A 15,663-nucleotide genomic window follows, 5' to 3' on the forward strand; every position below is an offset into this window, starting at 1 on the left:
CCCGGGGGTGAACTCTTTTCCCTTTTAGTGCCGAGAACACGCCACAAGAGAATCAGGACCAGGTTCACCCCGACGACCCCGTCAGCAGAACTCTGATTTGATGTTTTTTATGTTTCTAAAGATGATTTTTCTGTATTTTCTTGTTTTTTAATTCAGTCTGGAAGATTTTTTACATTTCTGACTGTTTTTATTTTTATTATTATTATTATTTTTTTTTTTTAATTTACTTATTCTGACTGTGTCTCTGACATGTTATACTTTATTATTTTTTTTTATTATTATTATTATTTATTTACTAATTCTGACTGTGTCTCTGACATGTAATACTTTATTATTATTATTATTATTATTATTATTATTATTATTTAATTATTTACTTATTCTGACTGTGTTTCTGACATGTTATACTTAACTTTTTTATTATTATTATTCTTTTTTTGCATATTACATATATATTGTGATTTTTTTAGAGATGCTTTTCTTTATTTAAATTTTTTTTTACATGACTTTTTTTTTGGAAATGCTATACTTAACTTTAATATTATTATTATTTTTTAACACTATGACTTTTGGGCATGCTACTAATTTTTTATACATATGATGACTTTTTTTCAAGGCCCCAGACGGGATTCGAACCTGTAACCCTCTTGCTGTGAGGCGACAGTGCTAACCACCACACCAAAAGACCACATAACATTAAATACATTAGCTGTAATCAACACAGGGGGACGGTTAAAACCTGAGTTCACTCTAAAACACGTTTGATGACGTGAGATTTCCAGTTTGAAGAGTTGAGACTCTGGTTGTTCATGAATCCGTCTGTTCGTGCGTGTCGTGTGCGTTTCTCGCTGTTTCGGCCACATCCTTGTTCTCCACACATGATCAAAACTGTTAAATGCATCATTACAAGTGTCCCTCCCATCTTTAAAGACGTCTCAGTACTAAGTCATGCCTCTCTCTGCCCCCCCCCCCCCCCCCCCCCCTCAGGCTCTCTGGGTTCAGGTAAGAGGACGGAGCATCCTCTGTTCCCGGCGCAGCGTTTCCTGGAGGAGGGCGAGTCGTTCGTGTCGCTGGCTGTGGAGACGGCCCTGATCGGCCTCGGGCAGCAGAGGGTGATGCCGGACGGCCTCTACGCTCAGGAGAAAGTGTGTCGCAACGAAGAGCAGCTGTTGGCCCGGCTGCAGGAAGTGGATTTAGACGACACGTCGGTGAAGATCTTCAGGAAACAAGCGGCTTTCCTGCTGGAGGGTGAGCAAAGACTCAGACGCTGATTGTGTGCTCGTGGAGGATTTACTGCTTTTTTACGTCTCATGATATTAAATTTAATATATTTGGGGTTTTGCACTGTTGGTCTGGGAACTTTGAGTAAGGGCGCACTCCCACTGTGCCTCCGTACCTTGCCCGAGCACGTTCCACGGCTAAAGTCTGGTTCCTTTGACCAGTTTGAGTGCAACCGTACCGTGTCTAGGAGCAGTACGCTTGCCGTCCACGGCCCGTTTGGGAGTGGTGGGCTTTAGTAAAGAATGTTTGCACGTGTACGAGCACGAGCGTGCGCACGTGTACGAGCACGAGGCCTACGGCGGTTCTGAGGTCATTTCCTGTGCGCCTGTTGGGACGTAGAGAAAAGAAGGAGGGACCATACGCGGACATTTCAAACAATGGCGGCGAAAGGTTCACGTTGGTGTGATGCGGAGGTGGAGTGTTTACTGCAGATTTGGTCGATGAAAAGATTCAAAAACAGTCGACAAGACGCACAAAAACTCCGAGGTCTACGGAAAGATCTGGAAACAAAGCCACGCATCGCCATGACGTCATCAATGTGTGTGACGTGTTACGGCGTGATGACGTATAGGCAGCAAGAAGCATTCTCCGAGGCCCAGGTAGTGTGAGTACAAACGGGCCTGGAGGGGGGGACAAGGACCCTAAAGCACGGGGCACGGGACGGAGGCACAGTGGGAGGGCGCCCTAACAAAGTGACCATCAGTGTGTGTGTTTTTAAATCAGCGGCATCAAACCTGTCAGACACAGCGTCGCCGCGCAGTCGTTTGTGTTTGTGCGTTGATGCCTCTCTCTCAAACTGACCCCTGCTGTTGTTGACGACGTTGTTGATGTTGTTGTTGTTGTTGACCTTGTTGTTGTTGTTGTTGCTGTTGTTGTTGTTGTTGTTGACCTTGTTGTTGTTGTGTGTCCTCCAGCTGGTCCTTACAGTGGTCTGGGGGAGCTGCTCTACAGAGAAAGCGTCCCCATGCACACGTTTGCCAAGTATCTCTTCGCCTCGCTGCTACCTCATGACGCCGACCTGGCGTACAAACTTGCACTGAGGGCCATGCGGTGAGTGGAAGCCTTCGTCCGTTAGTGAGTGAGTGCATGCGTGTGTGAGTGAGTGAGTGAGTGAGTGAGTGAGTGAGTGTGTGTCAGAGTGAGTATGTGTGTGAGTGAGTGATTGAGTGAGTGAGTGAGTGAGTGTCAGAGTGAGTGAGTGAGTGAGTGTGCGTGCGTGCGTGAGTGCGAGTGAGTGAGTAAGTGAGTGCGTGCGTGCGAGTGTGTGAGTGAGTGTGTGAGTGTGTGTGTGTGTGTGTGTGTGTGTGAGTGAGTGTGTGCGTGAGTGAGTGTGTGCGTGAGTGTGTGAGTGAGTGAGTGAGTGAGTGAGTGAGTGAGTGAGTATGTGAGTGAGTGAGTGTGTGCGTGAGTGAGTGTGTGCGTGAGTGAGTGAGTGAGTGTGTGAGTGAGTGTGTGAGTATGTGAGTGAGTGAGTGAGTGTGTGTGTGAGTGAGTGAGTGAGTGAGTGAGTGAGTGAGTATGTGAGTGAGTGAGTGAGTGTGTGAGTGCGTGAGTGAGTGCGTGACTTCTTTTACGTCCTGCTCTGCTGCGTCACGTCTCCCTGGGTCCGTGTGAGTGAGAGAGTGAGTGAGAGAGTGTGCGTGCGTGAGTGTGTGTTTGAGTGTGCGTGCCCGCGTGCGTGCGAGAGTGAGTGAGTGAGTGAGTGAGTGTGTGTGTGTGTGTGTGAGTGAGTGAGTGAGTGAGTGAGTGTGTGTATGTGTGTGTGAGTGAGACGGAGACAGAGGCCGATCTTTCTGGGACACTGTTTAATGACAAAAACCTCCTTTTTCTGGAATATTCACTAAATAATTCAACGCTGCTGAAAACCAGTTTTATGAAGAACGTGTAAATTATAAATACGCGCTGTTGGTTCCTCCCTGACCTCGACGGCTGTTACCAAACGTTACATCCTGTCTCCCACGTTACACCGCTGTGATGTGTAAATCTGTACATGTTTTTAATTAGACGTGAACGACAAAGGAGGGATATTTGACTGCAGAGAGGAGCTCTCACAGCAGCTGTACGAGCGTCTCACAGGAGCGTGTTTGTATCTCTAACTTCTTCTCCGCGCTCACAGGAGTGTGTATGCTCCGCGCTCACAGGAGTGTGTATGCTCCGCGCTTACAGGAGTGTGTATTCTCCATGTTCACAGGAGTGTGTATGCTCCGCGCTCACAGGAGTGGGTATTCTCCGCGCTCACAGGAGTGTGTATTCTCCGCGTTCACAGGAGTGTGTATGCTCCGCGCTCACAGGAGTGTGTATGCTCCGCGCTCACAGGAGTGTGTATGCTCCGCGCTCACAGGAGTGTGTATTCTCCGCGTTCACAGGAGTGTGTATTCTCCGCGTTCACAGGAGTGTGTATTCTCCGCACTCACAGGAGTGTGTATTCTCCGCGTTCACAGGAGTGTGTATTCTCCGCGCTCACAGGAGTGCGTATTCTCCGCGCTCACAGGAGTGCGTATTCTCCGCACTCACAGGAGTGTGTATGCTCCGCGCTCACAGGAGTGTGTATGCTCCGCGCTCACAGGAGTGTGTATGCTCCGCGCTCACAGGAGTGTGTATTCTCCGCGCTCACAGGAGTGTGTATTCTCCGCGCTCACAGGAGTGTGTATGCTCCGCGCTCACAGGAGTGTGTATGCTCCGCGCTCACAGGAGTGTGTATTCTCCGCGCTCACAGGAGTGTGTATGCTCCGCGTTCACAGGAGTGTGTATGCTCCGCGCTCACAGGAGTGTGTATTCTCCGCGCTCACAGGAGTGTGTATGCTCCGCGCTCACAGGAGTGTGTATTCTCCGCGCTCACAGGAGTGTGTATGCTCCGCGCTCACAGGAGTGTGTATTCTCCGCGCTCACAGGAGTGTGTATTCTCCGCGCTCACAGGAGTGTGTATTCTCCGCGCTCACAGGAGTGTGTATTCTCCGCGCTCACAGGAGTGTGTATGCTCCGCGCTCACAGGAGTGTGTATTCTCCGCGCTCACAAGAGTGTGTATGCTCCGCGTTCACAGGAGTGTGTATGCTCCGCGCTCACAGGAGTGTGTATGCTCCGCGTTCACAGGTGTGTGTATTCTCCGCGCTCACAGGAGTGTGTACTCTCCACGCTCACAGGAGTGTGTATGCTCCGCGCTTACAGGAGTGTGTATTCTCCGCGCTCACAGGAGTGTGTATTCTCCACGCTCACAGGAGTGTGTATGCTCCGCGTTCACAGGAGTGTGTATGCTCCGCGCTTACAGGAGTGTGTATTCTCCGCGCTCACAGGAGTGTGTATTCTCCACGCTCACAGGAGTGTGTATGCTCCACGCTCACAGGAGTGTGTATTCTCCACGCTCACAGGAGTGTGTATGCTCCGCGCTCACAGGAGTGTGTACTCTCCACGCTCACAGGAGTGTGTACTCTCCGCGCTCACAGGAGTGTGTATTCTCCGCGCTCACAGCCCGAGGCAAAGATCCACCTCAAAGGAAAACTATCGATCGACTCTACAAAAGGAACCTCTGACAACGTCTCCGTGAAATGTTCCTGTGTTCGTCCTAATACCGTTTATTCTTCTCTGTGCTCAGGTTGCCCGTCCTGGAGTCCACGTCCCCCTCCGGCGACTTGTCTCGGCCTCATCACATAGTGTCAGTGGTGCCCAACCGCCTCCCGCGCTGGTTCACGCTCAGCCACATCGAGACCCAACAGTGTGAACTGGCCTCCACCATGCTCACCGCTGCTAAAGGTACGCACCTCACTCTTTAAGGTTCAGACGTGCATTTCTATTATATATGCCTGGAACACCTCCCTAGGGAGGCGCCCTGGGGGCATACTTACTAGATGCCCAAACCACTAGCTGGGAGGAGGCCTCGGGGAAGACCCAGGACCAGGTGGAGAGATTAGATCTCCACACTGGCCTGGGAACGCCTCAGGATCCCCCAGTTAGAGCTGGTTAATGTGGCCCGGGAAAGGGAAGTTTGGGGTCCCCTGCTAAAGCTGCTGCCCCCGAGACCCGACCCCGGATAAGAGGCTGAAGATGAGATGAGATGAGACAATCGTACGATTGAAACGGCCAAAGGTGTTCGTAGCTGTTCCGAACAAACACACTCTCAGGGGTTAAAAAGCAGAATTCACACAGCGTGTTTAAGTAGCGGTGAGCCGAGAGGAACCACGACGGCCTTGTGAGACATTTTTAATGCAGCATAAATGCAAGTCACACCTTTTTCAAAGTTAAAAAAGTGGCGACAATGCAGTTATTTATTGAGCATGGTTGGGCGGTAGCTGTAGATCAGTGGCAGAGTCTGTTGTCCTTGATTGAGAGATTGGTGGTTCGATCCCCACCTCCCCCGGTCCACATGTCAAAGTGTCCTTGGGAACTGAACCCTGAATTGGTCCCCGTGCTGCGCATGGGTGTGTGAATGTGGTGTGAATGGTCAGATGAGATGGTCTGTTTGTGAATGGGTGAATGTGACTGAGACTGTGACAGCTCCTTGAGTGGTCAGAAGACTAGAAAGGCGCTTTATAAGTCCATTTACCATCCACAAGAATTTATCAATCACTTAACCACGACACAGAGCCAGATGAATGGATTAACCCATTATTAAAGTTCATTTTTATGCTGAAATTGCAGTTAAGCAGTTGCCATTTCTTGGCGGTACTCTCATATTGACCCATAGTGCATGCAAAAATACACCTAATTATGTATTATAGTCTACTTAGTTAGTCCCTGACTGTGTCACAAACGTCCGTCTGCTCAAACACTTTGATCACTACGGATGTGACGTAAGATCTGTTAGGGGCGGCAGTAGCTCAGTCCATAGATGAGTTGGTTGGGAACCGTAGGGTCGCTGGTTCAAGTCTCGTTGTGGACCATCAATGGAGTGTGGACTGGTGCCTCGAGAGGTGGCAGTTCATCTCCTGGGTACAGCCTTCAGTGCTGTTGAGCAAGGCACCGAATCCCCAACTGCTCGGGGCATCGAAGCATTTGCACACTCAAAAACAGAACATTGACACATTAACATACTTTTCTGTATATGTTGTTTTTATTTGGGAGACTTTACACCAAACTTCTGTTTACTAAAACACTTTGGAAACCAGCTGTGCACGCTGGAGAAAGATGGTTAAGCAGAACGCACACTATTGTGTCGTCTGTCGAGTGAAACGCTGCAGAGAAGGTTCAGACGCAGTTCAGAGGCCGTTCACAACGAGTCACGTGCAAAGTCTACTGGGGACAACATGTTGCTTCTGCTAATCTGACGTTAGCAGGTGTGTTGGCTTACATTCACCTCGGTTGGAAGGTGAATTTAACTCTGTTGTGTCGTGTTGTGTTGCCAGGCGACGCTCGTAAGCTGGAAACAGTGTTAGAGTCCATCCAGAAGAACATCCACTCCTCGTCCCACATCTTCAAACTGGCCCAGGACGCCTTCAAGATCGCCACCCTCATGGACAGCCTGCCGGACATCACGCTGCTCAAAGTCTCCCTGGAGCTGGGTCTTCAGGTAAACAACACACACACACGCACACACGCACGCACACACACACACACACACACACACACACACACACACACACACACACATGCACACACACACTAGGAGAGAAACACCGTTAATGCCACACAGCACGTGTGTCGAACCGATCCAGTAAAGGGGCGTCATGGCTGCAGGTTTTCATTCCAACCATGCAAGAACACACCTGAACTGCCTTCACACAGTCGGTCTGTTGGATCAGGTGTGTTCTTGCCCCTTTACTGGATCGGTTCGACTCCCCCGCCGTACAGATTCAGGGCGCCCTCCCACTGTGCGTCCGTCCCGTGCCCCGTGCTTTAGGGTCCTTGTCCCCCCCTCCAGGCCCGTTTGTACTCACACTACCTGGGCCTCGGAGAATGCTTCTTGCTGCCTATACGTCATCACGCCGTAACACGTCACACGCATTGATGACGTCATGGCGATGCGTGGCTTTGTTTCCAGATCTTTCCGTAGACCTCTGAGTTTTTGTGCGTCTTGTCGACTGTTTTTGAATCTTTTCATCGACCAAATCTGCAGTAAACACTCCACCTCCGCATCACACCAACGTGAACCTTTCACCGCCATTGTTTGAAATGTCCGCGCATGGTCCCTCCTTCTTTTTTCTACGTCCCAACAGGCGCACAGGAAATGACCTCAGATCCGCCGTAGGCCTCGTGCTCGTACACGTGCGCACGCTCGTGCTTGTACACGTGCAAACGTGCTCTTCTAAAGCCCACCTCTCCCAAACGGGCCGTGGACGGCCAGCTGTCCGCAGTTATACGCGGAGTGGTTGCACTCACACTGGTCAAACGCACTAGGCTTTACCTGAAAAACCTGTTTTGACACGGTGCGGAAGGACAGTGTGAGTGCGCCCTCAGAGCTAATCTCGTTTTCCCTCACAGGTGATGAGGATGACGTTGTCCACGCTGAACTGGCGGAGGAGAGAGATGGTGCGATGGCTGGTGACCTGTGCCACTGAAGCCGGTGAGTGTGTTTGTTAAAACCTTGCAGCTTATAAACAGACGCAAGACTTTTAAAGTGGTTGAGGGAAGGAGCGAGCGGCAGGATAGTAATTATGGAAGATTGCGGCCGTTTGGACTCGAACCCTGAACCCCAGAGGCTGAATTTCCCTGAAGCGGACAGGAAGTCGAGTCCAGAGGGAGCACGCTCTGTAGGGGGAAACACCCTCCTCCTCCTCCTCCTCCTCCTCTTAGCGAACGTAAAAGCAGCGACAAGGAGTCCCTGTTTGTGTGCGCGGAGTCTGAAAGGACCCATTGTCGACACGCCAGTGGGTGATGTCGAGCGGGGCCAAGCCACATGACGTCACAGCCTTAGACACAGAATATCCTATTGGGAGGTAAAAAGGTCATTTTCAGACGGGTGACGTCGTTTTTAATGGTAGTTTTTGTAACTTTTAGTCAGATTTTAACGTCTTCAGAGGCTTAAAGTTGCATTAGCGTCTTTTTTCAGTCAATAATTATTATTTTTTTATGTATTTTATGTTGAATAATGTGTTTAAAGGATGAAATAGGTGATGTTTTAGATTGTTAGTGTCAACAAATCCTGTCAAAAACATTCTAACGTTTGCTCTTCTGACCTAAATCTGTAAAATATGATTCACTGATATGTAGTTTCAAGTTTAAAATGTCACTTTTTAACTTTTTTATGACTTTCTTTTGGGCTTATTTTTTGGAAACACTAAAAAAAGTCATAATATAGTGTGTTGAAAAAATGTAATATGTCCAAAAAAGGCTAAAATCAGTCACAGCAGAGCTTCTCTATAACAGTCATTGTGTAATTTGCTGAAAAAAATCAAATTAAGTCGATAAAAGTCTAATTTATGTTTAATTTCCTGAAGCAGCGGCTACTGAAGTTCTTTAATCATCATTTAATTATACTTTATTTCAGCCCAGAGGGAAAATTACTTTAGTTTTTAAAAAGTGAAGAGTTGAAAAAGGGGAAAAAAAAAATTTAAGTGAAAAGTTTTTTTAAAAAGTGAAAAAAATTGAAAAAGTGAAAAGTTGAAAGTTGAAAATTTGAAAATTTGAAAAAGTAAAAAGTTGAAAAAGTGAAAATTTGAAAAAGTGAAAAGTTGAAAAAGTGAAAATTTGAAAAAGTGAAAAGTTGAAAATTTGAAAAAGTGAAAAGTTGAAAATTTGAAAAATTGAAAAAATTGAAAAAGTGAAAAGTTGAAAATTTGAAAAAGTGAAAATTTGAAAAAGTGAAAAGTTGAAAAAGTGAAAAAGTGAAAAGTTAAAAATGTGAAAAATTAAAAAAATTTAAAAAAGTGAAATAAAAAAAAAAAATGTAACTAAAACAGAAAGATGTGGGATCAAACTAAATTATATGTAGTTTTTTTACTCAATCCAAACCTGCTAATGTGTAATTTCCTCATGTTTTAGGAACATCTGATAACTGATAACTTAACCCTCCTGTTCTCCTAAGGGTCAATTTGACCCCATTTAATGTTTAAAATCTCTAAATAACGACGTCTTTTTTGTTTTTTTGCTTTATATTTATGACTTTTCCTCATTTTATGGGGAAAACTCATAAAAAACCTTAAATTATCATGATTATATATATTTGTACTTGTGGCATCGGTGTTCCTTTGGGTCAGTTTGATAATCTGGATGATTTAATCATTATTATTATTGTTTATTTTAATATTCAAATATTACATGAGGTCAAATTCATGCTGCTGTCCTTGATAACGGACGTTACTTTCATTCCAGATGTTACAAATAACACAAAATAGCACTTAAAATAACACACTTACTTTAAAACACACACACAGAAATCCCTCCATGCAGTTTAACATCAGTGATATTTTTCATTCTGTTAAATAAAAACATAAAGTACCCGACTTCACTTGAGTCACACATTGATTATGATCATTTTAGAGATGTTTAACGGTCAAATTGACCCCAAGAATAAATGGTTTTAGTCAAATTTGAGGGCGACAGGAGGGTGAAACTTATGAAATATGAGCTGTTTTTGAAGTTTTATGTTTTCAGAAATGTAAAAATGGTGTTTTCATCTGATTTAAGTGCAGTAAAAAAAACAATGGGACCTAGGATTGAGCCTTGGGGAACGCCAAACCTGACATTTCCTCTCCTCTCCTCTCTGTTCAGGTGTGTTTGCGCTGGACAGCATCATGCAGAGCTGGTTCACCCTCTTCACCCCGACCGAAGCCACCAGCGTCGTGGCGAGCACCGTCATGTCCAACAGCACCATCGTGCGCTTGCACCTGGACTGCCATCAGCAGGAGAACCTCGCCAACTCCGCCCGCACCCTCGCCCTGCAGTGTGCCATGAAGGACCCCCAAAACTGCGCCCTCTCAGCTCTGACGCTCTGCGAGAAGGACCACATTGCCTTCGAGACGGCTTATCAGATTGTACTGGACGCAGCCGCCACGGGAATGAACTACACGCAGCTGTTTACGATAGCGCGCTACATGGAGCACCGCGGTTACCCCATGAGAGCGTACAAACTAGCGACGTTAGCCATGACTCACCTAAACCTCAGCTACAACCAAGACACGCACCCGGCGATCAACGACGTGCTGTGGGCGTGTGCGCTCAGCCACTCGCTGGGGAAAAACGAACTGGCCTCCGTCATCCCCCTGGTGGTGAAAAGCGTGAAGTGCGCCACCGTCTTGTCGGACATTTTGCGGCGGTGCACGTTGACGACGCCGGGCATGGTGGCGCTGCACAGCCGCAGGAACTCCGGGAAGCTGATGCCTCTGGACAAGGCGCCGCTCAGGCAGCTGCTGGACGCCACGATCGGCGCCTACATCAACACCACGCACTCTCGGCTGACGCACATCAGCCCGCGCCACTACAGCGAGTTCATCGAGTTCCTCAGTAAAGCCAGGGAGACGTTCCTGATGGCGCACGACGGACACGTGCAGTTCACGCAGTTCATAGACAACCTGAAGCAGATCTACAAGGGCAAGAAGAAACTCATGATGCTCGTTCGAGAGAGATTCGGTTGATCAAACGACCTTTTCTTTGTTTTTTTACATCCTTTCTAACTTGAAAACCCTCCTAAAGCAACATTCACCCAAATCTTGTCCCGAGGATTCGCTGCCACTGCTCGGCGACACGCGATAACGGACACGATTTAAGACTGTGGCGTGGAAAAAGTCACATTCGTTGAGCAGCAGCAGCAGCGCGGACTTAACGGGGGCGTCCCGGGACGACAGGAAATACGTTTAAGGGTAATTTTCTCCTTAAAATGACGAAGTTTGAAACTGAAAACAACAAACACTGTAAACCACGGAAGCAACAGCCGGTATTAATGTGTACAAAGACCCGTTACGTTTGCGGAAAGAGTCGATTTTGTGTGTGTTTCCCTTTATATACGCGTGAAAGCGAGAGAGTACGAGTTTTACACTGAGTATATTAAACTGTATCTGTCCAGTGGCTGAATGTCCACCTTGCACTCCTCCTACTCCCCCTCAGCGCACGTTCAACAGCCTCAAAGAAGACAAATGGCTTTAAACCAAATGGAGAACATCCATCTGAAGTGACGAGTACCTCTTTTTGAAAAGGATCCAGCTTTACTCCCCCTCCTCCCCCGAGTCCGCGCATCCGATCTGTGACGAGAAGAAGAAGAAGTTCACACTCGGGATTCAATTTACTGGGTTGGAAATGTTGTTTTTTCATCGTCGGGCTGATTGTTTTGGCTTTGCAGTGTCGTCCTAAACATTCAGTGCGCTGATTTTACTGTCTCACACACACACACACACACACACACACGTGCGCGCGGGATAACGCAAACTCGTCTCGTGGAAGCCGTCAACAAACACTCTCAGGGATTTCTCTTAAAAAACAACAACAAACGAAAACAAAAAAGCATTTTATCGTCCTGTAAATATGAAAGTTTATGTCTGAATATTGAAAAAAAAAGTGTATATGTTAACTAATTTATGACAGAAGATTCTATGTAAGGCACAATACTTGAAGTTGCAGTACTTTTTGGGGGGTTTTTTGCCGAAATGTGTTTCCTCAGGAGGACGATGGAGCGTGAGTTTGGCCGGAGAATCGGAGCAGCAGTCGCTCTACCGCAAAGCTCTGGATCTACCGCTCAGTCCTGGTTCCTACCCTCACCTGTGGTCATGAAAGCTGGGTCAGGACCCAAAGAACCAGGTCCAGGTCAGGACCCAAAGAACCAGGTCGTGGGTCCAAGCGTGTGAAATGTGTTTCCTCAGGAGGGGGTCTGGAGTCTCCCTTAGAGAGAGGGGGAGAAGTTCAGCATCCGTGAGGAACTCGGAGTAGAGCCGCTGCTCCTTTGTGTTGAAAGGAGCCAGTTGAGGTGGTTCAGGATCATCTGGTAAGGATGAACCCTGGGCGCCTCCCTAGGGAGGTGTTCCAGGCACGTCCAGCTGGGAGGAGGCCTCGGGGAAGACCCAGGACCAGGTGGAGAGATTAGATCTCCACACTGGCCTGGGAACACCTCAGGATCCCCCAGTTAGAGCTGGTTAATGTGGCCCGGGAAAGGGAAGTTTGGGGTCCCCTGCTGGAGCTGCTGCCCCCGCGACCCGACCCCGGATAAGAGGCTGAAGACGAGATGAAACAAACGAAATATAAAATAAAAACATATCAGAAGGACTTCAAAAATGTTGCATCACATCAGGGGGCGGTTCGACGCAGACGTACAGCTGCTGGTTTTGGGCTCTGCGTACATGTAATGACCTGCAGAAACCCAGACAGGAAGCGGACATGCGAAGCGCGTATTCTCCCTCACACAGGCGTGTATTGAGGATCGTGGGAGTGAAGAGAAAGACGCCACTGTGGAGGCGACGCAGCGGCGACACACAGCTGCAACACTGGAGTGAAATCTGCCTTGGTGTCACAAAAAGCTCTGTTTGACGCCCACGCCTCTTCTTCCACCGCCCTGACGTCGCGCGGGACAGAGCGTTACTCTTCTCTGTTGGTGTTTTTTTACATTTCTCCTCCTCTTTGAATTCATTTCTCTCTCTCTAGAAGTCCTCACACAAGAAAAGCCTTCTTTCTTGCCTTGTCTTAATGCTTTAAAATAACCAAATGGGACTTCTAACTACCAAACCTTCCTCACACGCCAACACGACTGTTTGATTTTAGCGTCTAATTCTTTAGCCGTGCTTTAAAAGCTCCGTTGCATCTGTTTTTTTTACGTGTCGTCTCCTGTTCGTACGTCCCTCTTGTTTAGAAATATGCTCTCCTTTTATTTATTACGTTAGGTAAATGATTGTACGACCGTCTCAACGCGCTCATGAAGTTGAAACTAAGATTTGATACACTGATTTATTTATGTAACTAAATCACTGTTTTATAAACTTGTTAATGAATCGACATTTTCTTTGATTAAACTCGTTTTTTTGAGAGGATGATGTCTGTGTTCTTCTTCTACGACACAAGAATGAGTGTCAGTCATAAATCACAGTCACAGGGTGGCGTTTCAGAAACAGCCGTAGCTCAGTGTGATGGAAAAAGTCCATAAATGCTTGAATCAGTGAAAGGACAGCCTGTTTAAAGCAGGCATGGCAGAATTTTATCTAAAAAAAGTCAAGAAAAGTCAGAAAATACTGTCGGAAAGATAAAGGCATAAAATAGGCAGGATAAATAGGTGCAGCAGTAGCTCAGTCCATAGGTGACTTGGCTGGGAACTGGAGGGTTGCTGGTTCAAGTCCCTGTGCGGACCATAAATGGAGAGTGGACTGGCAGCTGGAGAGGTGCCAGCTCATCTCCTGGGCACTGCTGAGGTGCTGTTGAGCAAGGCACCGATCCCCCAACAAAATACAAAAAGTTCCAAAATTGAAAAAGGTTTTTTAGAGTAAAAAGTAAAAAAGTCAGGGAAAGTGAAGTTTTAAAAAGTAAAAAGTTGAAAGTGACAAAAAGGTTTTTTTTAGAGTGAAAAGTTGTAAAAAAAAGTGAAAAGGTTATAAAAAGTAAAAGATTTGCGCAAAAAAAGTGAAAAATTTTCGAAAAAGTGAAAAATTTAAAAGAAAATTAAAAAGTGCAAATTTGAAAAAAAAGTGAAAATTTTGGAAAAGGGAAAAAGTTTTTTTTTAAGTGAAAAAGTTTTTTTTTTAAGTGAAAAAGTTTTTTTTAAGGGAAAAAGTTTTTTTTAAAGTGAAAAAGTTTTTTTTAAGTGAAAAAGTTTTTTTTAAGTGAAAAAGTTTTTTTTAAGTGAAAAAGTTTTTTTTTAAGTGAAAAAGTTTTTTTTTAGGTGAAAAAGGTTTTTTTTAAGTGAAAAAGTTTTTTTTTTAAGTGAAAAAATTTTTTTTTTAAGTGAAAAAGTTTTTTTTTAGGTGAAAAAGTTTTTTTTTTAAGTGAAAAAGTTTTTTTTAAGTGAAAAAGTTTTTTAAGTGAAAAAGTTTTTTTTAAAAGGAAAAAGTTTTTTTTAAGTGAAAAAGTTTTTTTTAAAGGGAAAAAGTCACAATAAGTCCATAAAATGTTTGAATCAGTGAAAGCAGGCATGGCAGAATTTTTTTATTTAAAAAAAAGTCAGAAAGATAAAGGCATAAAATAGGATGCATATGTCGGGGCGGCAGTAGCTCAGTCCATAGGTGATTTGGCTGGGAACCGGAGGGTTGCTGGTTCAAGTCCCTGTGTGGACCATGTTTGGAGCTTGGACTGGTGGCTGGAGGGGTGCCAGCTCATCTCCTGGGCACTGCTGAGGTGCTGTTGAGCAAGGCACCGATCCCCCAACAAAATACAAAAAGTTCCAAAATTGAAAAAGGTTTTTTAGAGTAAAAAGTAAAAAAGTCAGGGAAAGTGAAGTTTTAAAAAGTAAAAAGTTGAAAGTGACAAAAAGGTTTTTTTTAGAGTGAAAAGTTGTAAAAAAAAGTGAAAAAGTTATAAAAAGTAAAAGATTTGCGCAAAAAAAGTGAAAAATTTTCGAAAAAGTGAAAAATTTAAAAGAAAATTAAAAAGTGCAAATTTGAAAAAAAAGTGAAAATTTTGGAAAAGGGAAAAAGTTTTTTTTTAAGTGAAAAAGTTTTTTTTTTAAGTGAAAAAGTTTTTTTTAAGGGAAAAAGTTTTTTTTAAAGTGAAAAAGTTTTTTTTAAGTGAAAAAGTTTTTTTTAAGTGAAAAAGTTTTTTTTAAGTGAAAAAGTTTTTTTTTAAGTGAAAAAGTTTTTTTTTAGGTGAAAAAGGTTTTTTTTAAGTGAAAAAGTTTTTTTTTAAGTGAAAAAATTTTTTTTTTAAGTGAAAAAGTTTTTTTTTAGGTGAAAAAGTTTTTTTTTAAGTGAAAAAGTTTTTTTTAAGTGAAAAAGTTTTTTAAGTGAAAAAGTTTTTTTTAAAGGGAAAAAGTTTTTTTTAAGTGAAAAAGTTTTTTTTAAAGGGAAAAAGTCACAATAAGTCCATAAAATGTTTGAATCAGTGAAAGCAGGCATGGCAGAATTTTTTTATTTAAAAAAAAGTCAGAAAGATAAAGGCATAAAATAGGATGCATATGTCGGGGCGGCAGTAGCTCAGTCCATAGGTGATTTGGCTGGGAACCGGAGGGTTGCTGGTTCAAGTCCCTGTGTGGACCATGTTTGGAGCTTGGACTGGTGGCTGGAGGGGTGCCAGGAGTTCATCTCCTGGGCACTGCTGAGGTGCTGTTGAGCAAGACCCAATGAAAAGTGTTATGTTCTAAAAATTGAAAAATTTGAAAGGACAGTTAAAAAGTCGGGGAAAGTGAAATTTTAAAAATGAAAAAGTTTTTTTTTTTAAGTCAAAGTTTTTTTGAAATGAAAAAGTTTTTTTTTTAAGTGAAAAAGTTTTTTTTTTAAGTGAAAAAGTTTTTTTTTTTAAGTGAAAAAATTTTTTTTTTAGTGAAAAAGTTTTTTTTAAGTCAAAAAGTTTTATTTTAAATGAAAAAGTTTTTTTGTGAAAAAGTTTTT

The 15,663-nt window shown here is 44.6% G+C and overlaps 1 protein-coding gene across 1 annotated transcript in view; it reads left to right on the top strand.

Annotated features, from left to right (window-relative positions):
* LOC310958884 (zinc finger SWIM domain-containing protein 6-like) overlaps positions 1-12,187 on the top strand; it is a 51,103-nt gene extending 38,916 nt beyond the window's left edge. Inside the window, exons 9-14 of the mRNA XM_083930034.1 lie at positions 988-1,248; positions 2,196-2,331; positions 4,872-5,029; positions 6,619-6,782; positions 7,694-7,775; positions 9,923-12,187. Of these exons, the coding sequence (XP_083786160.1) occupies positions 988-1,248; positions 2,196-2,331; positions 4,872-5,029; positions 6,619-6,782; positions 7,694-7,775; positions 9,923-10,785 (1,664 nt within the window). The 3' untranslated portion in view covers positions 10,786-12,187. The remainder of the gene's footprint in view (positions 1-987; positions 1,249-2,195; positions 2,332-4,871; positions 5,030-6,618; positions 6,783-7,693; positions 7,776-9,922) is intronic.
* Positions 12,188-15,663: the final 3,476 nt, after the last annotated feature.

This window comes from Echiichthys vipera (assembly GCF_963691815.1).
Source record: "Echiichthys vipera genome assembly, chromosome: 16".
Taxonomy (NCBI): Eukaryota; Metazoa; Chordata; class Actinopteri; order Perciformes; family Trachinidae; genus Echiichthys; species Echiichthys vipera.